This window comes from Phyllostomus hastatus, unplaced genomic scaffold (assembly GCF_019186645.2).
Source record: "Phyllostomus hastatus isolate PE091 unplaced genomic scaffold, TTU_PhHast_1.1 phas_contig_17, whole genome shotgun sequence".
NCBI lineage: Eukaryota > Metazoa > Chordata > Mammalia > Chiroptera > Phyllostomidae > Phyllostomus > Phyllostomus hastatus.
In genome coordinates, this window is record NW_025333664.1 from 20,226,994 (window position 1) to 20,254,144 (window position 27,151).

At 52.9% G+C, this 27,151-nt stretch overlaps 1 protein-coding gene across 1 annotated transcript; it reads right to left on the reverse strand.

Moving 5' to 3' along the window:
• Positions 1–22,745, reverse strand: BPIFB4 (BPI fold containing family B member 4). Its single transcript, XM_045833489.1, has 16 exons — positions 22,640–22,745; positions 21,650–21,712; positions 20,554–21,073; positions 19,533–19,637; positions 18,591–18,734; positions 15,731–15,794; positions 15,216–15,276; positions 14,026–14,117; positions 12,263–12,463; positions 11,541–11,594; positions 8,923–9,093; positions 6,598–6,665; positions 4,569–4,611; positions 2,756–2,819; positions 709–785; positions 1–24 (listed from the first exon to the last, which is right to left on the reverse strand). The coding sequence occupies exons 1-16, from the start codon at positions 22,743–22,745 to the stop codon at positions 1–3; spliced, it is 1,857 nt and encodes a 618-aa protein (XP_045689445.1).
• Between the last annotated feature and the right edge of the window lie 4,406 nt (positions 22,746–27,151).

Sequence of the window (27,151 nt, forward strand, 5' to 3'; positions counted from 1 at the left end):
TCAGGTACTCAGCACCAGAATGTCCTTGGAGGGCAGAACAGAGGACCCAGTTAGTGGGTGGGGTGGCTTCTGGCTGCAGCCTGGGCAGACAGTCACCTGCCTTTGGATCGGGCAAGTCACATTCTGGGAAAGAGTAACCCTGAACCACGGGGGCTTTGGGGTCCCAGGGGCCTGAGGATCACCCTGTCTAGGAAGATAAACACGTGTTTGTTTAATGTTTTGTGTATTTTCCAAAGTTCAGATACTGAGCACGTGTGGTTTTTATGATGGAAACGAGGCCCCGATATTTGAATTTGAAAGCACTGGCCATGATTATAATTAGCAATTCCTTCGGGAGTGTTCACCCAAAGGCCCATCTCCCCACTGGCTGGCAGAGCTCTGTAAGGGCCAGGATTATGCATATTTTGTTCACTGCTGTACTCTCAGCCCCTCGCATGTTGCCTGGCACACAGCAGGTACTCAATAAAGGTTGTTCCAATGAACAACATCACGGTTCCACCTGGGGCAAACCCCTTGCTGTTCTGGGCCTCAGTACTCCCATCTGTAAGATGGGGCAACGGCATCTGCCGTGGGAACTAGATGAGATCATGCATGTGAAAAGCTTCATTTGAGGCTTCTTAGCAGCTTTGTTTCTGATTGCCTCAGCCCACCCTCTGAAAAAAGAGGCCCCTGCTGCCCCACCCTTCCCTTAGTTCTATCTCCCCTTACCTCCAGGACATCGATGTCTGCATTGCTGAAGTCGATGTTAAGGATTTTCGGGAGAGGGACACCGGAGCCCAGCACAGCTGTGGGGGGAGAAATGGTCAGGAACAGTCGGCAAGGCCAAGCCGTGTCAGCCTATGGAGAGCCGCCAGTGTTTGCAAGAAGACTAGTTATCTCTTCTATGTCCCCAGGCCTTCGTCCTCGCAGTGCCTCCTGCCCAGAGCGCTCTCCCCACTCTTGTCTGCCTGCCGAGTCCTCAGCCTTCCTGAGACACTGTTTGGACGCTCTCTCGCCCCAGGCCGAGCAACTCTGGGCTCCTGCCGCTCCTCCTGAACAACTCCTTCACAGAAACCACGCAATACTGATTCTCCGTTTCTGCTTCGGCCGCCTGTCTGGACCAGGCTGTGGGTCTCTGGCAGGCGAGCACAGCGTCCCCAGCATCACCCAGCCCAGGGCCAGGGGCAGAGGTGAGAGCAGATGTTTGCTGAATGAAGGTGTGGACGGGGGCACGTGAGGCCAGCAAAGACCACCGTGGGGTGTACTGTTTGCTTGTAGGTGGTCAGAGCCTAAGTGGACCTGCCAGTTAGTGTTCTAGAAAAAAAGGAAGTCATACAGGAAGAAGAGAGGAAGGGAAGCAGAAATGGGTAGGTGGGCGAAGCTGGACTATCTGAAGTTAGACAGACTTTCTGACTCCAGCGGGACTTTGCAGGGAGCTAAGGACATTGGGAATGTGCCCCAGAGGAATACCATCGGTGTTTTCCAAACTTACTTGTCCACGGAACCCTCTTCTCAGAGCATCTCTGGGACTAATTCTGCTTGGAGCCTACTTGGGGAATCATGGGTCTAATCCAGTCTCTCGCTTTTGAAAACGGTGGATTACACTGTAGCCAGATGGAGGGACTCGCTGCCAAGGTCACACCGCCTCCCAGGGACCCAGCTGGACGAGTCTCCATCTCTTTTCTCCACCCAGCCCAGCCCAGCCCGGCTCCTGACATCATCCTCTCCTGGGGGAGTGTGAGTGGGCTTTGTGACCGACCCACACTTTCCTGCAATTGAGATTCAACCTCCTCTTGTGACAGTTCCCAGAATAAGGGTCTGTTTGACATCAAGAGCTCCCCGATAGACCCCGGCTGGTACAGCAGTGGCGGGAGAGAGAAGTCGGAGCTGAGTAGCAGGATGGCTTGGGGACTGCGGCTTCCCATCCTAATGGGGCTACCCAGCTGAGGGAGCATCTGGCCCAGCCTCCAGATGGCCCCACAGTTCCACAAGCAGCTGCAGGGGCAGAACCACACGCCATCTCTTCTGTTTAGGAAGCTGGGCGAGAAAACCCTCTAACTGACAGTATGGCTGCCTAGGAGGCCAACCGTGCGTTAGGAGGCTGGGAGTATCGGTGAGAGCAACTTTAGCTTTCTCTGTAATAATTGAGCTTTTTACAATAATAATAATAATAATAATGTCTGTATGTAGTCCACATATAAGTAGAAATAAATACACAATTAAAAACAAGCCAGGAACATAACAATGTGAATATACTTAACGATACTAAACCATACACCTTAAAATGGTGAAGAAGGTAAATTGTATGTTATGTGTACTTTACCACAATTAAAATTAAACATAGAAACGTAAATTAGAAAGTAACTTGGACTGTATTGGGGGAAAATGAAGAAAGAAGGGTTTAGGAGGAAAGATCCCCAGATGTTGAGGTTAATTAACCCTGGAGGTGAGATTTTCTTTTTTAAACTGCTCTGGACTTCCTACAATGTACATACGTGTAACGTTTATGTACAACCAGAATTTGACATAGATAATCAGAAAAGCAAAAACAATCAGCCAAATCAGAAAAAAACGTCAACGAAGCAGAAGCAGCGAACACGGACGCTGTCTGGCCCTCGTGGCAGCGCTGCGTGCAGGGCTCCAGCACATAAGTTGGACCGGAGTTCTCAGGGGTGCTATCGAGGTGGACGGCTGTGCACAGCACACATTCCCGGCAAACCAGCAGCCACCCGCTGCCCAGGCCACGTGCCCCGGGGGGGCAGGCACCCGCTCTCACCGTTCATTGCGGGCATGAACGCCAGGTCGAAGATCTTCCCCACCAGCACCTCCATGAGGCCCACCTGCAGGGAAGGAACGAGGACTCAGCCCCGGCGACGGGTCACTGGGATGCCAAGGGCACCCTTGGGCCCTGCCCTGTGACATGAAAGGAGAGTGCAGAGCTGCTCTGGGACCGTCTGGGAGCTGGCAGGCAGAGCTCCGTGACTCCAGACCTGCTGAGCTGGACAGCTCGCTCTCTGCACAGATGGGGAGGCCGAGGCCTCAGGCAGCGCGACCTCAGGTCCAGGGTTCATGGGGAGGCAGGGACTGAGGGAAGGCCAGCTCCTCCCCAGGAGGCACAGAGCACGGGGTCTGTGGTGGATTGTTCAGAAACCACAACGACGTCACCGAAGGCCCTTGGACCCTGCAGCCAGTATGCTGGGTTTCCATCCCAGGTCAGCCTCCACGGGCCTCTGAGAAGGTTCCCTCACCTCTCTGACCCTCAGTTTCCTCATCTGAGAAGTGGGCCCGCAAAGCTCAGCTTATAAGGACGCTGTGAAGGCTATGGGCCGCTCATGTAAAATGCCTGGTCTGGAGCCCCTTCCTACATGATCTCTCTGAGCTTCTCTAAGCCTTGGTTCCCACATCCAAAACTGGGAGTGAATAATCCTTCCTTCACAGGGTGATGCCGACACCAGACTCAGTTCCTACAAGTAGAACACTTGCCGTGGAGCAGGACCATGTGGTACCACAGGGCCAAGGACAAAGGACTTGCAACTCAGCACGGCCTCTTCCTAGCCCAGTGATATTGGGCAAGTCACCTCACTTCTCTGGGCTGGGCTCCCTTCTTTGGAAAATGGGCTAATAACTGTACTCAAATCTTTCAGTTTTTGTGAGGATGAAATGAGAATAGCTTGTTGCTATTTTTTTTAGTGTGATTTTTCCTGCTGCTAATCACAGTTGCTCCATAAATGTTCTCCGACTTCACACTGTTAGCTTCTTTTTCCACTCTCAGCCCAGAGACCCCAGCTCTAGCCCCCGCTCTGCCAGAAACTGGTTGTGAGGCACCTCACTGCCCCTCTCTGAGCACCAGTATCCCCATTTGCAAGATGAAGCTGGCCACCCCATCCCCACGGATTACAGTTGTTTGGGTTCAAAAAGCTAAAAAGGGGGTGACACAGTGAGTATTTGACTTTCTCTGCACACGTGGAAATCCCCCGAGCTTGTCCTAGGAAGCAAGCAACTGTTTCATTGGAAAAAAAATTTTTTAAAGAGGGGTGTTTCTGAGGCCTTAATTCAGATGGGGGACCCAAGAACAAAAGAGCTGAAATAAGACGAACCCTGGAATATGAGTGTCTCAGATCAGAAAAGCAGAGTTCCAGAAAGCAGGCTAGAAGGGAGATTAGGAACGGACCCAAACCTGCCTGTTTCACAGACGAGGAAAGAGAGGCGCAGGGTGGGCTGGCATTGTCACCGTCATAAGGGAGTCAGTGGCCGAGCAGACCCTCCTAGTCTGGGGAGAAAGGGGCCCCGTGGGACGTGGCTGCCCCCACCCTGAGCTCGCCAGCCTGGAGTGAAGAGATCTGGGCCAAGTGGCCTCCCTGGGGCTGGCAGTTACAATGGGGCGGCACCCCAGGCCGGGTGGCAGCAGTGAGTCTGTGCTCTGCCCCTCCCAGGCTTGTGGGCCTCAGTTTCCCCACCTGTGACAGGAGGCCTGACGGAGCTGATGCCAATGCTTTGGAATTCACGACCCCCACCCTGGGCCCCAGCCGGTCTCACGGGAAATGCCGTTCCCAGAAGATCTCACTCTGGGGCCTGAGCTTGGTACTTACATCAAAATTGCCCACATTTGAGGTTTTGAGGTGGAGGCTGGTCCTGCGGACAAAGCAGACAGCCCGTCAGAAGCAGTGGTCGCCTGAGAATCACGGGGGGCTTGCATGTCACTAAGCTATCAGGAGCCCCTCCACCAGCATCCTCCTGAGGACCCCTCTTGATCTGGGGGGAGTTAAGGACAATGGTGGACTCCAAGAATTGAGCACCAACCATGTCCCAGACATGCTGCCAGGGCTTTATATAGCACATTCATAGGGTTCCAAGTGCAGCTATACCACCTGCTAGCTGTGTGTCTTTGGCCAAAACAATTAACCTCTCTGTGCCTCATTTTCCTCCTCTGCAGTGTGGATGGACACAAGGCCTAAATGAGGTAATTCGAGTAAAGCCCTTAGAACTGTGCCTGGCACATGGCATGCACAGTCATCACCGTCTTGTTTAATAATTTCAGCAATGCTGTGGGGAGGAACCTGAGGCTGCAGGCTAACTTGCAATGGCCACGAGCTCGGGAGGGAGAGCCCAGGACTCACTCTCAGCCTGTGCTCTTGGCTGCTGTGCTGTTCTGAGCAGGGAGGCCCGAGGCCTGGGTTCAAGGTTTCCCTCTGCACTCGGTCTATGAGGACCTCAGTCTCTCTGTGCCCAAATCTCACCTGCAAACTGACAGTCCTACCCAAGAGAGGCCAGACCAGACTCACCACATGGGGCAGAGTCAGCAACCAGCTTGAAGCAACCAGCAGGAGAGGGACAAATGTTTTATTCCTTCCTGACTTCCACTCCCATCTCCCCTTCCCCCTCCATCATCCCATCTGCAACACCTGAGCTCTTTCCTGCCCCTCCAAGGTTGCCTGTGCGGCTTGCACCGCAGGAAACCCCAGCTCTTCCTGAGACCCTTCACATCCGGGCCTCAGGTGCAACGTCACCTCCTTACACGCTCTCTGATCAGTAACACACTATGAGTAACTGCCATCATTGTCTTGTAAATATTTGTTTTAAGAAGCAAAACTTAAGAAATAGGCATGAAGGCCCTGGCTGGCGTAGCTCAGTGGATTGAGTGCGGGCTGGGAACCAAAGTGTCCCAGGTTCGATTCCCAGCCAGGGTACATGCCTGGGTTGCAGGCCATAACCCCCAGCAACCGCACATTGATGTTTCTCTCTCTTTCTCTCTATCTCCCTCCCTTCCCTCTCTAAAAATAAATAAATAAAATCTTTAAAAAAAAAAGAAATAGGCAAGAGCTGAAATTTTTACATTCCATCTCATTTATCTTGAAATGGGAACAATCATAATACCTACATAGGCTGATGTCAAACATTAAACGAATGAAGACACAGTTAGGGCTTAGCTGAATGCTTAGCTGGTGCACAGAAAGTGTCCAGCGAATAACAGTTATTATTATTATGAGCCCTATGAGGTAGGGACAATTATCCCCATTTTCAGGTGAGAAAATGGAGATTCAGAGAGGCCAGGTCACTTGGCCTGTGTCACACAGCCAGTCAGCAGTCACACTGGGATTTGAACCGGTGCTGCTTGGCTCCAAAGCCCATGCATGTAACCATTCAACACAGCTCTAGGTCAGAGAAACCTTGGCTGGCTCACAGCCCTTCTCTGTACTCACTGTGTGGCCCTGAGTGAGTAAGTCCACCTCTCTGAGCCCCAGTTTTCTCCTCTTTTAAAATGGGAGAATAACACCCCTGACTCTGCAGGACTACTGCAAGCCTAAACAAGATAATGCAGATGAGTCCCTAGTGCGGAGCCTACATGGCATCATCACTGGCTCGTTATTATTACTGATGTTGTTACTATTGGCAGTAGGTTCCTTCTATTAAGCTCACGGCTTCACCTTCCTGCCAGGCTCATGCCAGGGGTCTTGCAGGCACAGCCCATGTTCACCTTGGCAGCCTCCAGCGCTGGAGCCACGCCAGGAGACTGCTTGCTAAGCCCTCCCTGGTGTCCCTCCGTGGGCTGGCACCAGACACGGAGCACCTAAGTGTCCTTTCTGAGGGGCAGGAGCCCGAGGTCACAAACCCCCTTACTTGTCCAGCTTGGCGTCAATCATGAGCTTATCGTTCTCCACGGAAAACATGGCCAGCAGTTCTGTGTCCTGGAGGCAAGGGAAGGAGAGCGAAATGTCAGCGCCATCATATATTGGCCACGGCCGGCTGAGGGCTCGCTGTGTGTGGGCACTGGCTGGGAGCTCCACTAACGCTGAGCAGAAGAGCAGGCTATTCCCTGAGTTTTGGCCAAACCTCCCTTTGTAAGCTGAGTCACCGTATAGTCGATTTCCCCCTTCTGGAGGGGAGGGGGTTAGGAGTAATGAATTGCCCTCAATTGTCATTCACCAGTAAATCACAGCCAGGGCAAGTGAATACTTCTCAGAGAGACAGCTGTCACAGGAAGAGAAACCAAAGATTGGCAGGGGTGTAAAGCTTGTGCTTCTCAGAGCCGTCTCAAAAGGGGTGGGGTGGCTGGTAGCCTAGGAAACCTGCTTCAGATGAGCTATTGGATGGGATTGGGCATCATCACTGTCAATCATATTGTCTTCCCCTCCATGATAGGGATAAAATGTTCAAACTCATCCCCCTCTCCAAGCAGAAGCCTTGTTATAGGAAATCCCTCTGCTTCCCTGTCTCTCCCCCAACCCAACAAATAAAATAAAATAAGTTGGTCTTATAAAAAAAATGAAGCTTCTAACAAATCCAGGTGACATCATTAGTAATAACAATAATAACGGTCATTGGGGTGCCTGGGTGTATATGGCAGAGACCTACTGGGCACAGAAATTATTCCATCCTCTCATGAGGAAACAGCTTTTGAATGGAGCCTGGAGGAGAGGCAGGATGTGGCCACATGGAGGAGAGGGTATGAGCGTGGTCCAGGCCATGGGAAGGGCATGTGCAAACCCTGGGGCGGAAAGAGGCTGGCACTGGATGGACAGAGAAGAGGCCAGAGATCGAGGAGGTGGCAGGACCCCAGGAGGCTGGAGTGGGATGGAGCCAGGCCAGGCAGGGGTGTTGGGCTGGAGAGGACTCGGGCTGCATCTGGGGGCACCGGGGAGCTGTGGCAGAGGTCTGGGCCGGATCAGCAAACATCGGGGCTGTTGATGGAGAAAGCTCCACACAGCGGGGACTAGTCACGTGGGGCTGAGTCAGGGCAGCCATCCCCACTCCTGGGTGAGAATCAGCCCTTTGAATCTCTCCTCTGACGATGAGAGGCCCCTCCGCCACACTGGGGCTAAGTGTGCTCCCCCCTCCCAGACTAGAAGGGGCTCATTTGGTCTTGAGTTCTGGGTGAAGAGACCAGGCAGGCATAGTAGATGGGGCAGAACCCAAATGTCTGAGTTTAAAGCTTTGACCGTGGAGGGGGAAATGGCACTGTTTGCAACACATTCCTTTGACAGTATCTACTAAGCACTTCCCATGTGCTGGACCCTATGCCAGGCTCTGGGGATCCAGACAATTTGCATCTTGCCCAGCAGTACACTAACAAACAAGTACATTTTACAATGTCAGTTAGGAGTACAGACAAAGTAAAGCAAGGAAAGCAGAGAGAGAAAGAGAGAGAGATGGGAAGGGTGGGGATATTTCAGACAGGTGGTCAGGAGGTGAGATCTGAGCAGAGACCTAAAGAAAATGAGGGTATGAGCCATGCAGATATCCAGAGGAATAGCATTCCAGGCAGAGGGAACAGCATGTGCAAAGGCCTGGGGTGGCACTGTGCCCGGCATTTCAGAAGAAAGATTGAGGAGCTAAAAGGTGACCAGGGGGTGATTTGTGGGCCATGGCGAGGTGATTGGCTTATAATTCAGGGCTGACAGAGCCTCTTAAGAAAGAGAGCAACATGATTTTAAGGTGATCCCTCTCTATGCAATAGTTGTGGAAATTATATTTGCATCTATCCCCTGCTGGGTACCAGGGACAGGAGAGCCAGTACCACCTGTCTAGTTTCCCCTTCCTCCAGTACCTAGCAGAGAGCATAACACATAGTAGGTACACAGTAAATATTGCTGAATGCATGTTGATGAATGCATGACCAAAACCTACTTTGCCATGCACTGTGATATAAAACCTATGGAAATAATAATAACTAACACTTTTGGAGCCCTTATGAAATATCAGATACTGCTCTGAGCATCTTAATAATGCCCTGCTGCCATACCCATGTGGTAGAGAAAATTAAGCCCAGAGAGGGGGAATGACTTGCCCAAGGTCACACAGCCAGCAGTGATTAAGACTGGATTTGAATCAGATCATCTGGCCCCAGAGCCGAGCTAGCAGTCACTCTGGTGGGGACTGCAGAGATCTGAAGGAGTCTGTGGACGCCCGGAGACCACGTGGTCACCCATGCTCCCCGACACTCACCACATCAATGAGGCAGATTGTGGTCTCGACGTCATTGGGCTGGGACACCATGACCTCTGCAGTGGCAAGCACCTTCACCAGCGCTTTGTCCTTCTGCAGTGTCACTGAAGGTGGGTTTGGCACCTGGATCTTGATGGTGAGTGGGCGGGACTCAGGGTACTGCTGGAACACCTGTGGGTAGACAGCAGGCCAGGCTGAGCAGGGCCCTGGGTAGTGGGGGTCTCACACTGACTACCGCAGGTCCAAGGGCATCACTTGACTCAAACCACTCGTAAAGGCTCCAGCCTGCTGCTGGGTCTGAGCAAAGAGCTGCCTTCTCTGAGCCTCTGCCATAGAGTTCCTGTGAGAATTAACCGTGACGACACCAGCGAAGATACAAGCTCACTCAATGCCAGATGCATGAAAATGCTTGAAACCTGGTACTGAGTAAGATGGAGTCTCCTAGACATTCATGATGTCATTAAATTATCACAATTCTATGGGTATTTTTCACCATGTTGCAGATGAGAAGACTGAGGCTCAGAGGGAAACACCAAGCACATTATCTGAGCCCAGCAGGAGAGCTGGGTCCCGCCCAGGTCTGTGTCACTCAGAAGCCCAGGCCCTGTCCCCCTTTAGATGCCCCAGCTGGGATGGGAAAGCCCACATTTTGGGGTGTCCCACACTGAAGTCCCGGAGCGAGGCAGCCTGCCCAGGACTTGCTGGGGTCTCTGGAGACCCACAGGGGGAGGGGTCTGAGCCAGTTTGCTACAGAATCTAATGTGCAAAGGAACAACTCATCAAACAACCAGTTTTCCATAATTGCTAAATAACTGATTTACCAAGACCTTTTTTAAAAAGAACATTTTTCTTAAATATATTAAATGGGCATAAGTATATGAGAAAAACCATAGAGTTACTTTTTTAAAAAAATCCATCAAGCTGAAAACTTTTCCATATATAATGCAGGAGTGTGAGCCCTGGCCCTAGGAAGACTTCATTTGTTTCCTTGGACACATTCAAGGTGAAAGTCTTCTGAACAACCTCCTGGTCTATTGGCAAATCTAGTAAATTCAGCCAATTAACCACTCAGTGAGTTCACCTTTGGTAAACTGGCTCCCAACACATCGGCAATTTGGTGACTTGGCTTTACACAAAGGGATTCTCAAGATACTGCCCGGAGGGGCCTTGTGTCCTCACTGCCCCCGGCCCGACAAACAGAGCTTTCAAGAATTAGCAGCACCCGTCCGTCCTCCCAGGGATGCTGAGAAGCTCCCTCGACCTTCCCCCCACAGATGCGGGGGGCTCGGGATGCCCATGTTAGCTCTGGCCAAGCCTCTGCCGGTGACTTGCCCCAGCCTGGGTCTCCAGGACACATTCCTCAGTGTCTATCCTGAGTCCCCTGCTGCAGACACAACCCCCTTTCAAGGCCTGCATCCCTGAGTCCCTATGCCAGCTCTGCTGCTGTCATATTGTGTGACTTCTCCGAGCCTCTGTTTCCCTATCTGTAAAATGGGTTATCCCCTTCTGGCCCTGTGGATGGGGGCACGATTAGAGCAAAATGAGAGAAAGAATTCTTTAAAAAAAATCAGTAAACTGTAAAGTGCAGGGCTCATAAGAAGTGGCTCGATAAATAAAAGTCCGGTTGGATGGATCCACCTGCCTCCTGGGAGGGGCCCCTGCTTGTAATATTAGATCATGGTGCTCTGCCATTCAGCTTTTGACCACATGAGGGCGATAGTGACTATTTGTTGAGTTTGGCCTCCTTCCTGACTGCTTTGAATTCTACCCAGTACTAGACAAGACAGGTGAAAAAGAGATGAAAAATGTCTCAGATGGCTGTGGACTACAGCAATCTTTCACACCTCGATAACACGCAGACATTATTTGCTGCCAGGTCCAGGGGAACAGGCTTGGGACCAGCATTGGGATGAGGGTTGAGCCAAGAGGGTCTTTGTTCCAACTACATATGGCTGCCAATCTGACAAGAGTGCATTTGCTTTTTTTAAAAAATGAGTTTGTTATTGCTAACAAAGAGAAGAATAGTGAACATTTAGCAAATATCTCCTCTGTGTCTAGATTCAAATCCCAGGTCCACGACCACCCTGTGAGGTGAACATTGTCGCCCCGTTTTCCAGATGAGAAAACTGAGGCTCAGAGAGAGAAGTCATTTGCCTGAGGTATGGGGATGTGCTGAGCTGAAATGCAAATTCATGTCTATCTGCTCCTAAGGTCTGGTTGTTTTTCCCTCGAAGTCATCATGCACCCACATGTGCCCTGTGTCCTTCATTCCTTTCACCCTCCTAGATTAACTGGCAGAATAGGAGTTGGCACCCCTTTTTGACCGAGGAAACTAGGGTTCAGAGATGTTAAGATACTTGCCTGAAGACACACAGCAAGGCAGTGAGGAAGTAGCCAAGCCAGGATCACCCCAAATGCAGGCCAGTCCACAGCTAGAGCTTAGGGTCTTTTCACCTCAACCCTCCAGGCCCCTCTCTCATAAGGGTCTGGCCTTCAAGCCATTTTTATTGCACCCCCAAGGTGGGAGGGGGCGGTCAGAGCATCTCACCCAAGTGCTGAGTGTCAGCTCCTGGGAGGAGGGTGAGGCTGAAGAGGGGGAGATGCGCCGCCTTACATACCTTGGGAATCAAGGCCCCCAGCGTGGACGTGGTGAGTGGAGGAAGCTCTTCAAACTGCAGGACAAGAAGAAGAGTTATGTGAGTCCCTGAGGCTATGGGGACAGAAAGGAGTCGCCAACACAGTGATTAACTTCTGCACACTCTCCGACAACCAGTGGGGGCCTCTCCTGCCCCTTACAGACCCCTTGGGAGGCCCCACTGCCCGACGGCAGCCACCACGTGGACCAGGCAGCTGTTCTGTGGTTAAGTGACAAGGCCGGCCACTTCAGCTTACCACAGGCATGACTTAGAGGGCAGGAGGCAAGACCTCACTCTTGGGCTCTAAAAGTGCAGTTCTTCATTAAAACAGGTGGGCGTCAGTGAGTCCACGTGGAAGGACTCTAAACACTTATGTGGAGATACATACAAATGAATATATATTGCGCTTTTTAAAAAAGATTGGAATAAACTTAAATAAAATTGAATAGTGAGAAACTTTCTCACTATATGATTTGATGTTGTTCAATGCCATGTCTGCGAATCACCTAAAATCTTCCTGGACACCATGCTGGCAAGCATTTACATAATCGATCATACCCATGAACTGGAGATCAGTCAAGGGGTGGGCTGTCCATATTCTCGCTTTAAAGCGGTTTCCCCAAGGTCATGCACGGGACTACAGGATCAATGGGAAGCTAGCTGCTGCCCAGCCTGCCCCGCCCCCAGATGGGGCCAAGACTCACCATGCCATCAGTGATGTCTATGTCCAGCGCCCCTTGCTTCTGCAGGAGAGCCAGCACCGAGCCCAGGAAGTTGGCAGAAATGGCCAGCTGGGAGTTGGTGTTGTCGCCCATGGGGGGTAGTTCTGGCATCTTCCGGGGAGCCATGGCTGGACGCCCCAGTGGATAGTCTATGAGATTTCCTCCAGCCTCCCCAACCAGAGTCTGGGGGAGCAGGGAGGGAAGGGGTCAGAGGGAAGGGTGCAGGCACAAGAATCGAGAAAGGAGGCTGAAGGCTGGGAGAGACCCTGAATCTGCCTCCAGGCAGCCTTCCTTGATTAAACCCACTGTGTCTGAATGACTCATTTATGGTCCTGACATCTTCTTCAACTTGTGATGGGATCTCTTGCAGTTCCCACTTTAGCACCACTTATAATTATAGCCATGGTATATCGCCATATATTTCAAATACACATATGGCATGGGTCCTTCCCCACTAGCCCCGATGTAGTGAGCATGCTTATGCACCTACACATGGATGAATCTATTCTCCAGAGACCAGACTCTTCTCCATGGCCTACAAGGCCTCGTAAGGTCTATCCCAGTGTCCTCTCCACCTCATCTTGAGCCACTCTGCCCCTCACCCCCCTCTACAGAGCCTTATCAGGGCCACCAGAGCCTTGTAAGTCCCTGCCACCACCTGAGTAAACCCACTGTAGTGCCTCCCACACACTCTTCCCTCCCCCACACTCTTCTCTTGTATGTTCCATTCATCTGGCAGGTCTCAGCTCAAGTGTCACCTCCTTCAGGAAGCCCTCCATGACCTCCTTGGGTACATCATATTCATGCTTTAGGCTCTGATAGCCTGGGACCTTCTCTCGCGGTGCTCACGGTCTATATTTGTACATTTGAGCGATTCTCGGATGGCCTGTGCCCTCCAATAGACCCAAGCTCCATCTGGTCAGAAATCTTGCCCTGTGCACCACGGCACCTTCAGGCCCAGCCCGAGTCTGGCACACAGTGTTTATGAATATACTAGCTGTGCACAGGTGTGCCGTGTACATGAAGGTGTGGGTGTGCACCTGCGCTCGGTATCCTGTGGAGCAAGTGGGAAAGCACCCGCGTTTGTGCAGCCTGGGGGGAGTACAAAAGTCAGTTAGGGGCTGGGTTCGGTGGTATGCTGGAGCCAGCTCACACCAGCTCACACCAGCTCACAGGGGCCAAGTGCACGCATCTTTTCCCGACTCCACGTTCGGTGAGTCATGTTGGTAGCCTGAAACTTGCCGCGGTGGGAGTATTTATACCACAGAAATCAGCAAATGCTGCAAATCGGGATTTGTTCGTCATGACAGCTGATGTCAGTGCTTGCCAGCACACCACTGGCCAGGCTCATTCCCCGGGGAAGCCCAAGCCCTGAGCGGCCGCTCTAGCAGTTAGGAGCTGGGTTGCTTGGGCTCAGATCCCAGGTGCACATTTATTGGGTGTGTGACCTTGGGCAAGTGGCTTAACCTCTCCGTGCCTCAGTTTCCTCCATAAGCATGCCAACCTCACATGGTTGCTGTGAGGTCAGACTGGAAATGTTCTCGGTACACAGTAAGCACTTAACAAGTGCTGGCTGTGATTGTGGCTTTTTGACACTGATCCTAGAAGGGCCTCATCCAATTATAAAAGGGTCCTGTTCAAATGTCGCTTCCCAGGTGTTTAGCAGAAGCCTCGGGGGACTCTCGTTCCCACCCCTGCCTGTAGGGAGAGTGCCGCCCCCGTTGCCCCAAAGCCCAGGCACTCACGTTGAGGTCCAGTTCCAGGAATTCCCCGGTCACAAGCGGGAGGCTGGAGAAGGTATACTGGACACTTCCCAGTATCCCCAGGGGAATCAGAGCTGCAGGCAAAGGTGGGGGTCACAGGGAAGTCCCCTCAACCTCCCAGACACCTTCCCTCTTTGTGCGCCAAGGGGTCCCGGCGGCAAGGCTCCAGCTCCGGAAACCACGGAAAGAGCCAGAGTTCTGGGTTCAAATCCCAACTCTGCCTCTTCCTGGCTGTATGACCTCAGGCAAGACACTGAGCCTCTCTGAGCTACAGGCTCCTCATCGGCGAATTAGGCTGAACATAACTCCTTGGACTATATCATAGGGCACAGTGAGATCCTGGGTACTAGTAAGCTTTGGAAGTTGTCGAGTCCTGTGCACTGAACCAGAAGCTTTATGGTTTCTACAACGTGGTGCTTCATCGGATCTGGCATTTTTCTGACTGCTGGTGGCGAATAGCCCTGCTCCCTGGACTCGCCCGCCCTTGTTTCTGGCCACAGAGGGAGGGAGTTTCACCTGCTTGGGAAGGCCATGCTCGAACTGCCTGGCCCCCTGAGAAACGGGCACAGTCAGAGTGGCTGCCCTGCCTAGCTGCAGCGGCTGTGCCCCGTACAACTCGGGTGCCCCTGCTAGGGTGCCATCTACGTGAGAGGCGGTCCCTGGAATTGTGGCCGTACAGACTGTGCAGCTGTGTGGGGCGGGCTGGCCTGCAGCCACGTTCACCCGGGAATCCCACTGGGGCCTGGTTCTGAGCCCCTGCACTGTCTCCTGAGTGTCTCCTGCTACTCCCCTTCCAGTTCCTCGATGGGGTGAGGCTGCCCCCTCATTTCAGAGATGACTGATGGGGGCAAGTCTCTTCAAGTCCACACACCTGCCAGGGCAGAGCCAGGGCTCAAACCCAGCCTCCCGACTCCTAGTCCAGAGCTGCAGCCCCCTGGGTCGGGGTGGGGCCTCCTCCCCCTGGGACTCTGTGGAGGGGTGTTTGGGGACAAAAGGAAAGTCCAGGCAGACTCTCCCTCAAGGCGGCAGTCACTGAGCCCTCTGCGGGCCTGAAGGTGGGTCTGCCGCCCCCGCCACCCTGGGTCCTTCTCCCAGGCACTGCTGTCCCCAGGCCTGCTGCGGCTGGGCTCTAGTAAAGGTTAGCCGAATAAAACAAAGCAGGAAGAACTTACAGTCCACAAGACCCAGCTGGTCGTTGACAAGGCCCAGCACCACGTCCACGATGGGGCAGAGCTGCGTGGGGAGAGGAAGCATGAGGCCCTGGTGCCTGCGCAGAGGGCTGCAGAGGGCACGTGCCAGTTACCGCGGTGATAGCCGGTGTTGACGGACTCGCCCTGTGCCGGGTACTGCTCTCCCCACGCCGCACAGGGAAGGCTCTCTCCTGATCCCCATTTTGCAGATGGGGAAACTGAGACTCAGAGAAGTGCTATGACTTGTCACACAGCTTGGAAGTGCCCAGCAGGGACTCGAACTCAAAACTGTGTGATTCTCCTGGTATCCTCTCACTCATCTGTCTCTCCATGTTCCTCGGGGTCCACCGAGAACCTCCAGGGATCCCAAGAACAGGCCCCAGCCCCCTGGCTCCCTCTGGGTCACCGGCTCCCCCAGAGGGATGGAGGTTGGACCGTGGCCCCTTGGTATGGGGAAGTCTGTGCTCCTTGCCCCCCGTCCCGGGCCAGGTTCTTACCAAGTCAGGGAGGACGTTGGCCAGGACTCGGTTCACTAAGTTGTCCACGAGGTTGGGGAGAAGCCTGCGGGGAGAGGAGCAGGACGAGGAGGGGCTCACCAGGCGTGTCCACGCCCGGACTGTCTGAATAGTGAGAGCCCGCTAGCGCCGGGAAGTTGCTCTGCAAGCTGGAAGGGCAGTGCACCTTCACCCTGGACCTAGCGGAACAGGCTGCTCAGGCAAACTGATTGTCTTTTCATTCATTCATTCATTCATTCATTCATTCACTCATCCTCCATTCCTTCATTTACTCATTCAACAAACAAATGCTTCTTGAGCTCTACCATGGACCAGGCCCAGGCTGGGATGCTCCTGGTTTTTAACCACAAATGTCATTCCCTCCTGCTCATCCGCCCCTCTTCTAATAAACTGCTTGTCGCAACTTTGCACAGTCTTCTCAAAGAGCAAATGAATGTATAACTTTATCCAAGTGCCTAGCACAGTGTCTGGTGCGTAGCAGGTGCTCAGTAAATGCTTGTGGAAGGGAGGGAAGGAGAAATACTGGCCAGTCATCTGTGCTCAGGTGGTCCACAAGAGGAAACAAGTCCTTGGTGCTGAGAAGACTGGGAGATGTGATCCATTCTACAGACAAGGAAACTGAGGTCCAGAGAAGGGACCCAGCCCAAGTCCTAAGTGCATTACCCAGCTCTAACCAGTTAGTTAAGGGGGAGACAGATTATGGATGCATAGACAAAACACTTAGACGGATGGACGGACGGACGGACAGACTTGTAACTTCTTTCCCAGGCCCTGTGGTGAGGAGAGGGAAGCATCACTATCCTAATAAAAAATATCACTGACAACTCGACACCTTAAAAATCAGCCCCCTTGACCCTACTGAACACGGCCCTGCCCATTCCTCCACCCAGGGTGTAACTGACTGTCCAGTGCTGTGCCAGTTTGAAAAAGCAAAGATTTCCTTGGGATAAAAATCCTGATTAGATCATTTCCCCCAAGCTTTTGTTCTCCTTTTTAAATGGAGTCACACCTCAGGGGGCCTTGCCTTTGTTCCAGTTTTCCTTGGATGATAAGGCCCATGAGAATGCACATCCGTGTTTATCCGTGTGTGCATGTGTTGGGGGGATGGTTTGAGGTTAGTCACATGCATGCAGGGCACAGCCTGTTTTCTCCTTCTGGGAAATTGTCCGGTAGACCCATTGGTCCACGTGTGAAATATCCACTACAGGCTACTCGCTGTACCCACACTCGTCAGAGCAGAGGGTTAGACAAACCGCAATGTCCATCAACAGGGGCCCGGGCCAGTACACAGTGGCTTGTCCAGGTGACGGAATATTATGCAGCTGTAGAAAGTTAGACGAGAAAGCTGTCCATGTTCAGAATTGAGGAGATGAAAAAAGAGAAGTGCAAAACGGTGTTTCTAGCCTGTGCCCATTTGTGTGAAAAGGCGGGGGTGGGAATCTACGTTTGTGTTTGCTTCGTTTGTACATAGGAACTGGACGGTGAGCTCGGTGGGGAGGAGGCGGACGGCAGGCAGGCTCTTCGCTCTGCGCCTGTGTGTCTTTTCATACTGTCGCATCATGGATTGCCAACTGTATTTCCTAGTGAAAATGTGAATTTAAAAATCTAGGAGGTTTCTGTGCGTTTCCCTCCCCTGCCGTCCCTCAGAGGATACTGGGGGCCAGCTCCCTCTGTCTTCGCCCACGCTGGCGCAGACTCAGAGAAGCTCGCGTGGATCAGACATTCTTGGTTCAAGTTGCACAAAGAGTTCTCCTGCTCTGAAAGTTTAGGTAAAAGGAGGGCTGGAATGACTGGGCCGAGAGATTGGTAAGACAAGAGGGGAAGGAGAAGAGGGCCAGCGGCCTCCAAGAGAAAAGCCACAGAGAGGGCTCCCACGTGGGGTCAGGGAGGGAAGAGAAAGGGACTCAGTTCCGAGCCGCCCTGAGGTGCCCTCACCCGAGACCACCACTGGGGGCGCGCGTGGTGGCCAATACACAGACACGTGGGACCTCTCTGGTCAGAGCGGAGGGCTTGGCCACTTTGTGGGGATGGTGTGATAGAAAAAAAACCCCAAAAACCTCACCCCCTGGCCAAGGTTGCATTGGACAGCACCCACTGGGCAATATCCCGGTGAGTTGGGCACTAATGGACTCAAACCCCACAGGGGTGTCCAACCTGCAGCCCGTGGGCCACATGCACCCACAATGGCTGTGAATGCGGCCCAACACAAAATCGTAAATTTACTGTATTTTTCAGACTATAAGACATACTCCACCCTCTGTCAAATTTGGGAGATAATGGTTGTTAATGCTGCTGTTGAGTTCTGTTTACATTTACATTGGTGAAATACTATGTTATTTATGTTATTAAATATTTTACCATATTTTTTTGTTTCAAAATTTTTTTCCTATTTTTCTCCTCTAACACCTATGTGCATCTTATGGTCCAAAAAATATGGTCCTTAAAACATGATGAAATTTTGTGTGTGTGTGATTACGTCTCTCAATATATTTAATGTGTGGCCCAAGACAACTCTTCTTCTTCCAGTGTGGCCCAGAGACGCCAAAAGTTTGGACACCCCTGCTTAGATGTGTCTTCAGAAACTTGCAGTGTGCCAGATTCTGCACTTGAGTTTTATATTCATTATTTCGGTTCCAAAGGCAAAAGAACTACCCCCATGTCACAGATGAAGAAACAGGAGCTCAGAGAGGGCACAGAGTTGCTCCAAGTCACACAGCAAGAGCGAGTGGATCTGAGATTTGAACCGCAGGATGCTTCCAGAACCCCTGCTCTTAACCACGCGGTTTGCAAAGACAGACCATCCCACCACTCCCCAAGGCACTCCGCCGCCGCCAATACTCACCCTCGCAGCAGCCTGACTTTGATGCCCCCCAGGAGGGTGTCACATCGCTCGATGACCAGCCTGGGGTAGCCTGTGCGGTCCATGGTCAGCCGGACCTTGGCCGTAATGTTCACCTCCACGGCGATGTCCAGGAAGCCAATGAGGCTGGAGGAGACCATGAGGCCAAGGGGACAGGGAGTCAACCCACCTCCAGGCAGCTCAGTGCCACCCAGGCCCACCTGGCCCCTCTCACCCTGGCTGCCCCTGCCCTAGCTGGTATGTATATATGATGCCCCTTGCGTATCTCCTAGGGGTGCCACAGTAGAAGACTTCCTTGGTTTCTCAAGTTATCAGTGGAGAGATCTATGCCCCATCCCCTCATCTGTGGGAGCTCCAAAGGCTAGGAACAGGGATCCATAAATGAACTCTGTGTATAAATTCTGGTTTCCAAGGTGATGACCCAGTGATCTAACTTTGTAGACATAACCCCAATCCATGGAGAGAAATCAGTGCAGAAGTACACCCTCTGATAAGCACCTGCCAGGTGGCAGGCACCGTTCAGGAGGGCATCTGCTTGCCTTCCCCCCTCACTTGTGGCCACAGCCACCTGGAAAAGGTGATGTCGTTATGCCCATTGCAGGTGAAGACACTGAGGTCCAGTGATGTTGGGGGACTGGCCCAAGGTCACACAGCTTGAAAGAGAGTCAGGATTTGCACCGAGGCTGTCACCTGACTGCAGTTTCCCAGATCTTAACCATCAGCAGACTGCCGTCACTGCTGATGGGGACCTACAGGTGACCTGGGCCCAGAGGTATAGGCCACACACTTGCTGGTACAGATTAGGCCTTAGCGTTTGAATTATGGACAAAAAGGCTGAAGTGTAGGGAAGGGAAATGACCTGCCCAGAATCTCCTAGCCAGGACATAGGGTGCTGGGGTTCCCTTCATGGCCGGGGGGACACACCTCTTCCCGTTGATGGCCACGCGAGTGTACAGGCTCAGGTAGACACCCACGCCGGGCAGGAGCCGGACAGACACCCGAGGGAGGGTCAGCTCCACAATCCGCAGCCTGCACGGGGCCGAGAGCAATGCGAGAGAGAGGGGTCACCCCCGCTGCTGGCCGTGCCACTCCCCTGACAGCACCTTCCCTCACCCCCTTTCTGTGCCCCGCTCAGATCCTCCCGACTCTGAAGAGACCTGAGGTTTGTGGCTAGAACTTGAAAACACAGAGAATAAGAGCCAAAAAAAATGCCATGACCTGTAGTCCCACTGCCCAGAGACCCACTCTTTCCATTTCCATGTATTTCCTTTGATTTTTGTTTTTAATTTAAAGGTGCCGTTCCTTTGGCGTGTCCCTGCCCCTCTTTGCCTGGTTTCTCCCTACACATTCTCAGCTTCCAGCTCAAGGTCCTCTTCCTCCAGGAAGCCTCCCCTATCTCCCCCACAACACACATCCTCATTTCTCCATGTGATAATTGTGTGATTATTTCCCTGTTTCTTTCTCAATGCCCAGGCACCACCCCAGCCTACAAGCTCCACAGGGACCAGAGAGACGTCTTTTCTCGGCTAACTGTGAGGCCGTGTCTCCAGTGCCAACATGGTGCCCAAGCCATGGAAGGAGTTCATGCTTGTTTGATTAAATATGAGGAGGAGGCTGGGCAGAGTGGAAATTATAATATATAGTACATATGATTTTAAATCCTTGGGCTTTTCCCACCTAAACTGTATTACTATGACCTTTCTGCAGGCGGGGATAATGAGACCCAGGGGGAAAGAATGAGCCAGGGCTCGAATTCAGGGCTGTTAGATGACAGACCTAAAACCATACAGCTTGAGACTCTCAGGACTTCCAGTCCCGAGGCCAAGCCTGAAGTGTCTAAGGTTCTGAAGACCACCACTTCTCTAACTCCAGGCCTGGGGGTGATCTCCCCTGTTTGGAGACTCATCATAGGGGGCTTGATAGGGTGATCCCGGCCCCTCCTTACCCTGTGATGCCTTGCACTGTGCTCAGGATGCCGCCCTCGCCAAGCACACCCAAGACGCCTCCTCCTCCGAGAAGTCCTCCATCACCAAGGAGACCACCTCCGCCAAGCAGCCCACCTTGTCCTGCCAGGATGCCATCGCTTGCCAGCATGCCACCAGCGCCCAGCAAACCACCTGGGCCCAGGGCCCCAGTGGCTACACCAGGTGGGATCTCTCCTGGCCGCAGCTCTCGCCGGTGAAGCCTGCCCACGGTTGCTGCACCTTTAGCTGACTTATATTGCGGAAAGCCCCTTTGGCCACCAGGTGCACTCGCAGCACTGCGGTAGTCGCCATGGCGGAGATCCCTGATGCTTCCATCCGACTCAAGGATTTCACCGTACCGGTATTTGCCCCCCAGCTGAGCAGTGTTGTCATTGGTTTCGATGTGACCATACTTGTAATTACCGCCAAGCTGTTTGCCATTAGTATATTTGGGGGGGGCATCTCGGACATGGAAATCGTTGTAAGGAACACCGCCAACACCTCGGGGGAATTCAACGCTTCTGTAGTCATTGTAATGGTGTCGGCCACCACCCAAAAGACCACCACCCAAGAGACCACCACCACTGCCACCCAACAGCCCCCCACCACTGCCACCCAACAGCCCCCCACCACCACTACCACCACCCAACAGCCCACCACCACTACCACCACCCAACAGCCCACCACCACTGCTACCACCACCCAACAGCCCACCACCACTGCTACCACCACCCAGCAGCCCTCCACCACTGCCACCCAACAGCCCCCCACCACTGCTACCACCACCCAACAGCCCACCACCACTGCTACCACCACCCAGCAACCCTCCACCACTGCCACCCAACAGCCCCCCACCACCACTACCACCACCCAGCAACCCTCCACCACTGCCACCCAACAGCCCCCCACCACTGCTACCACCGCCACCCAATAAGCCTCCTCCACCTCCACCCAATAGGTCACCACCACCCCCTCCACCCCCACCACCAAGCAGGCCCCCCAGAAGGCCACCTCCCCCACCACCTCCACCGAGCAGACCCCCCAGAAGAGGCCCACCACCATCACTACCAGCTTTACCCATGGGCACCTCTCTCAGAGCCGAGTGGAGGGCATCGCTCTGCTTCAGGGTGCCGGAGATGGCTGCAGAGAAGCACAGGTGTCGGTCAGGGGTCCCTCCCTTTCTTCCACCTCCAGCCCCCAGGCACCACCTTGGAGCACTGGTGGGTTCTCCGGGCCCCACTGTCCCCACAGGTAGTGCCGAGGTCGCATGGGAAGACTCCTCCAGGCCACTCCAGCCCTGACATCCTGGTGAGCGCATTAGCTGCTGGCTTTGACCTGCTCCCACTATAACTGGATTTCAACAGCGTTCAGCCAAACCTGTATAAATTCTCCTCCCCACCCACCCTTGCAAGTGTTCCACAGTGTACAGCTGAAAAAAGCCCTCCTTTCTCATGCATTATCCCAACTGAGTCCAGGGAAACAGTCAAGGCCAGAATTATTGTCCCCATTTGATGGGTAAAGAAGTTGAGGCCTGTGGCACTCAGACAGGAAACTATCTCACTTTCTATTCTCACAATAGCCTCAGATGGGAACAGGGACAGGGAGATTCGAGACAGGAATAATCGTAGTTCTCACTTTTGAGAGCTATCCATTCACTGGGAGTTGGGCTAAGTTTCCAAAAGGCCAACCTGCTTAATTTTCATATTTGTCCTCTGAGATGAGGACTTTAATTACAGCCACTTTGCAGATGAGAAAACTGAGGCTCAGAGAACTCAAGTCACAGACTCAAGGTCACACAGTCAGTATTTGAACCCTAGGAGGACTGACTCCAGGACCCAAGCACTTAATCACTACTCTAGTGCCTCATGTGTAAGGTTCCCAACATGGTGTTTGGCACATAGTAGGCACTCAGGAAATGATAGCCAAAAGGAAAAGGGGAAACTAAGGCCACCCATCCACCTGTTATAGACGCTGCCAGTTAGGAAGGGGGTCCTTGGGGACGTCAGAGATGGTGGGACTGCCCTGCCGGCCCAGTGCCACCCCTACCCCCTGCAGGGCTGCACTCACCATTGCTCAGCACATCCTTGGTAACCCTGAGGACAGTGTTTGTCTCTGGGCTGATGCCACACACAGCTGTCACAGACAGAGCAGCCACACACCAAGCCGTCCACATGCTGGCGCTGCTTTCCTGCTGAGGGGGCAATGCATCAGATGGCCTTAGCTGGCCATCACTACCCTGGCCAGCAGGGGGAGCTATGCACCTCCTTCCAAGAAGCACACCAGGACCCTGAGGCCCAGAGACTGGGAAAAAGGACCTCAGGTCACACAGTGGGGCAGAGTCCAGAATTTCTGATGCCACCTTCTGAGATTTTCAAACCGAAATTAGTCTGGAGATACAAAGCAAACCAATTAACTAAACTGTCCCAGAACATGGATGTTTGATTATCTCCCAAGAAGAAATTTTTCACCTCAGGGAGAGAAGTCATGGGGTTTTTAACCAAAACAGCAAAACAGGTAGCTCTGGGGAAATCTCTCCAGCATCTATTCCTTTGTTCACCCACCCACCCATCCTTTCACCCACCCATCCATTCATTCACCCACCCATCCATCCTTCCACCTACCCACCCATCTAACCTTCCACCCACCCACCCATCCATCCATTCATTCACTCACCTATCCAACCTTCCACCCACCCATCCAACCTTCCACCCACCCATCCATTCATTCACCCACCTACCCATCCTTCCACCCACCCATCCATTCATTCACCCACCCATCCAACCTTCCACCCACCCATCCAACCTTCCACCCACCCATCCATCCTTCCACCCACCCATCCATCCTTCCACCTACCCATCCATTCACCCACTCATCCATCTACTCACTCAACCTCCCATCTCCCCCCTCTTTATCCCTCTTTCCTTCCATCCACCCATGATCCAGCCAGCCAACAAGCCAGTCATATATTTACCCATCCATCCTTCATTCCACCCTTCCATTCATTCTTCCATCAGTCCATTCACTTACCAACACATTCACATAGCCCCCCTCCACGCTTCCAGCCAGCCAGCCAGCCAGCCAGCACCCTCTTCTGCCTCTTCTCAGGAGACAGTTCTACACCATTTGGTTAAGGTAAAGGGCTCTGGATCAGAGCTATGTGGCTGTAATCCTTAGTCAAGAGACTTCACCTTTTTGAATCTCTGCTTCCTAATCATAACATATTGTATCAGGCATATGATAGATACTCAATAATCAACATCATGTCCTGATTGTTATTGTTTCAGGACAGCTAAGAAGTGGGTCTTAAGTTATGAGATCAGGGGCCGAGACTGCATGGCTGAAGCTGCATGCTGGGAGGAGCTGGTCAGCCACTGGGAAACTTTGTTTTGCTGTTTTCGTGCCACTGCCCACTTCTCTCCTCTGTCACCCCAGTCTGACCCTTCACCAGCCTCAGGGAGTCGCCACCTCCCATCGGGGCCACCCTGAAATTGCTGGCTTCAGTCCCCTACACTTATGCATCCTCTTCCCTGCCCCCAAGTGTTTTTCCCCGCTCCCATCTGCTCCCAGGAGGGTATCGGAGGCACTCATTTATACTAGCATATGAAGGACTGATATGTGTAAGAATTTTTTTTCCATTACCACCTTCACTTAAAAAGATGGGCTTTTAATGAAGGGGTTTGGGGCATCAGCAAGCACCAGACCTCAGCCGCTCCCAGTCAGCCCAGACACTGAAGAGAGAAGGGGCCCCTCCTTACCCCTGGGCAGTCCCTGCAGGTCAGTCTTGAGAGGTCTCATTCACTGGGCCATCTGCTGAGTCTAGTCACAGGTCCTTTATATACTAGCTGGAGTCTGAGTCCAAACCCAGAGAGGGAAACACCGTGTAATTATGAGTGACCAGAATTCAGATTTGCTCTGCAAATTGGGCATTGAGCCCCAAAACCACAAGGGTTTGCGGTTTGCGGCTAATTCCGAGAGCTGTGTGTTCAGCCCCGGATGGTGCCACATGAGCTGGGGTTTATCAGCCCCTGGTCTAGGCACGTTCCTGGAGGCCCCAGCTGGGCTCCCAGACAGGTGAATTGGAAACACCCCCACATGCGTCTGTCTAATTTCCAGCTCTGAGGTGGGCACTGCCCACTCCAGATGGCCTGTGCAGGCAGGACATGCCCAGGCTGACCTCAGCGCCAGCTGACCCAGGTTCACGGACTGCTCAGCCCCCAACTCACTACATGCCTCTGAGCCTGCCACTTCCCTTCCCTGTCCCTCTTGTTATTTCCATCTGTTAAATGGGCATAATACTTGCCTCACAGGACTGATTTGAGAACTCCGGGAGATGTTCTGTATATGGATCTGACTCTTCAAATTTGGGGCTGGCATGAAGAAAACAAGCTGTTTGGCTTTATCCAACCTGCAGGGTTTCTCCCAATAATCCATGATGAAATGTCCACCTGTACAGCGAAGCTGAGTGATTGTACAGTGCACACCACACGCATGTCACCGTCCACCCACCAGCTCCTTCTACCATTGAAGTAGTGTTTCCCTTCCCTCACCACACATCTACACATGTGTTCGTGAGTCCGTCTCTGTGTGCATTCAGAGTAAGTTGCAGACAACAGTACGTGTCTCTCTAAACACTTTGACAAGCATGCCATTGTGATCCTTTTCTTTAAATGTAAACTTTACATACAGTACTTCATAAATGTTTATTTGCTGAGTTTTGACAATTTTATATAGCCATGTAGCCCACACCCCTATCTCAGTAGAGAACATCTCCCTCACCCCAGAAGGTTCCCTCCTGTCCCTTCCCAGTCAACACCTGCTCCCACCCCGCAGAGGCAGCCACTGCCCCCTCTAAGACTGCTGGGACCCAGCCCAGACCTCTTCCCTGGCATCCAAGGTGAGTCCTCCTTCCACACTCAGTCCTGCCTCTGCCCCGGCCTCCTGCATCTGGGCCTTTGCACGTGCAGTCCCTGCGATCTAGAAGACCCTTCTCCAGACTCTGCTGGTCAAACTCATGCAGAAATGTCAGCTGCTCTGAAAAGCTTTCTGTGATGACCCCCAACCTCGACCCTTTCTCTGCCTGCTCAAGGTCCTCTGCAGCCCATGCTGAGATAGTGTTGCATGGGGCAGACCAAACAAAGCAGGCCTGGGCCCCCTCCCAGCACAGCCCAGGCACAGATGCCAGTGTCGTGAATGAATGAATGAATGAATGCTCTCACTCCACTGGACAAGGAGCTCTCTGAGTCCCCCTTCTTTCTCATCCCCCAGCCCTGCCTCGTTCCTACCTGTGTGTTTAATTGACGTCACTGCCTCCCTGTCCCCACTAGGTCCGCCTGAAAACTCCTCTGCAGTGATGGGGTCTTTCTCTCTCCCTACAAGACCTGTTTAAGTCAGAGTGGGAATAAATGTGATTCCCTGAACTCTGGAAAGAGGCCCTTCCTCCTGCTCTCCTGGAGGCAGCGGGGCTCTGATGACAGGCACAGTGGACGGCAAGTTTGCCGATGGCCCCCTTGGCCCCTGGGCCACCCCTCGCTGGAACTCGGTTTCCCCATCTGCCGTGGACACACTAACAAATGAAACTGGCTCTGGAGCTGGGTTCTGGGCTTGAGCTCTGCTGCTAGTTCTCTCCAAGCTTCTGCTTGTTTGGTTTCAAGATAGTGACTAGAACACCTGGCCTCAAAAGAATGTTGTGAGAGGCGAGTGACTTCACCAAGCAAAGTGCTGAGGCTGGGGCCTGGCAGCCTGTAGGCACTCAGCATTTTGTCCTTATCTCCTCTGGGCCCTGCTGGCTGCTTGTGGCAGCAAGTCTGCGAAAATGATGAGGGGTGTGAGGAGGCACCTCAGTCCGGACCCTGGACCACCTCATGCCCCACCATCTGTGGGGGCTGGAAGGGCCCCAGGGACAGGAACCCCAAACCTGAGTTTCCACCTCCCAAATGCCCTGTGTGACCCAGATGGTCACTTCTCCTCCAGGACCTCAGTCCGGTCATCTGAGAAGCAGGCATAATTGCACTTTTCCACTGTGGTTTTCGAGGATTACGTAGGAATCTTCCAGAATGTTCCTGGAGGCTCGTGGAGGCTCAGTAAAGAGCAGCTCCCTTTCAGCTCCCCATCACCTCACACTTAGTCTGATATAAGTGCTTGCTAACAAATATGTTAACTTTTTCAATTGAAATACGATGCAAAGAGGACAATGTGCCTCCTCCACCCGCTTCCAGCAGGGAGCAATGCTCATTGTAAACTGTAGAGGGCAGTGCGCACACAAAAGTGGTTATTGTCCGTCACCGAGGCTCTGTGCCTATCCTCAGTCCTGGGCCAGCCAGGCCCTGATGGCCACAAGGTGGGTCTACCCCCTGGGGCCCCAAGAGGATTAGTGCAATTCTGGCGCCTCAAGGAGATCACCTGGGCTTACTGTCCCAAAGGCACCTTTGTCTGCAGCTGGAGGGACCAGACCCTGGGAGGTGACTCACTCAGAGGTGACTCAGCCACACAGAGGGTCACTTTGGTGGGCGGGGGTGGGGGTTGGGGGGTTAGGGGGGAGGATTCACACAGGAGCTGCAGGGACTGGGAAACAGAATCGGT

What these genes read in the sequence shown, in the direction of transcription:
- BPIFB4 (XM_045833489.1), bottom strand. Translation starts at nt 22,745, where the DNA reads ATGTGGACGGCTTGGTGTGTGGCTGCTCTGTCTGTGACAGCTGTGTGT. An exon ending in TAGACATCACTGATGGCATG is followed by an intron (nt 11,595 to 12,262) that starts GTGAGTCTTGGC and finishes CTTGTCCTGCAG; the next exon opens with TTTGAAGAGCTTCCTCCACT. An exon ending in CAAATGTGGGCAATTTTGAT is followed by an intron (nt 2,820 to 4,568) that starts GTAAGTACCAAG and finishes CCTTCCCTGCAG; the next exon opens with GTGGGCCTCATGGAGGTGCT.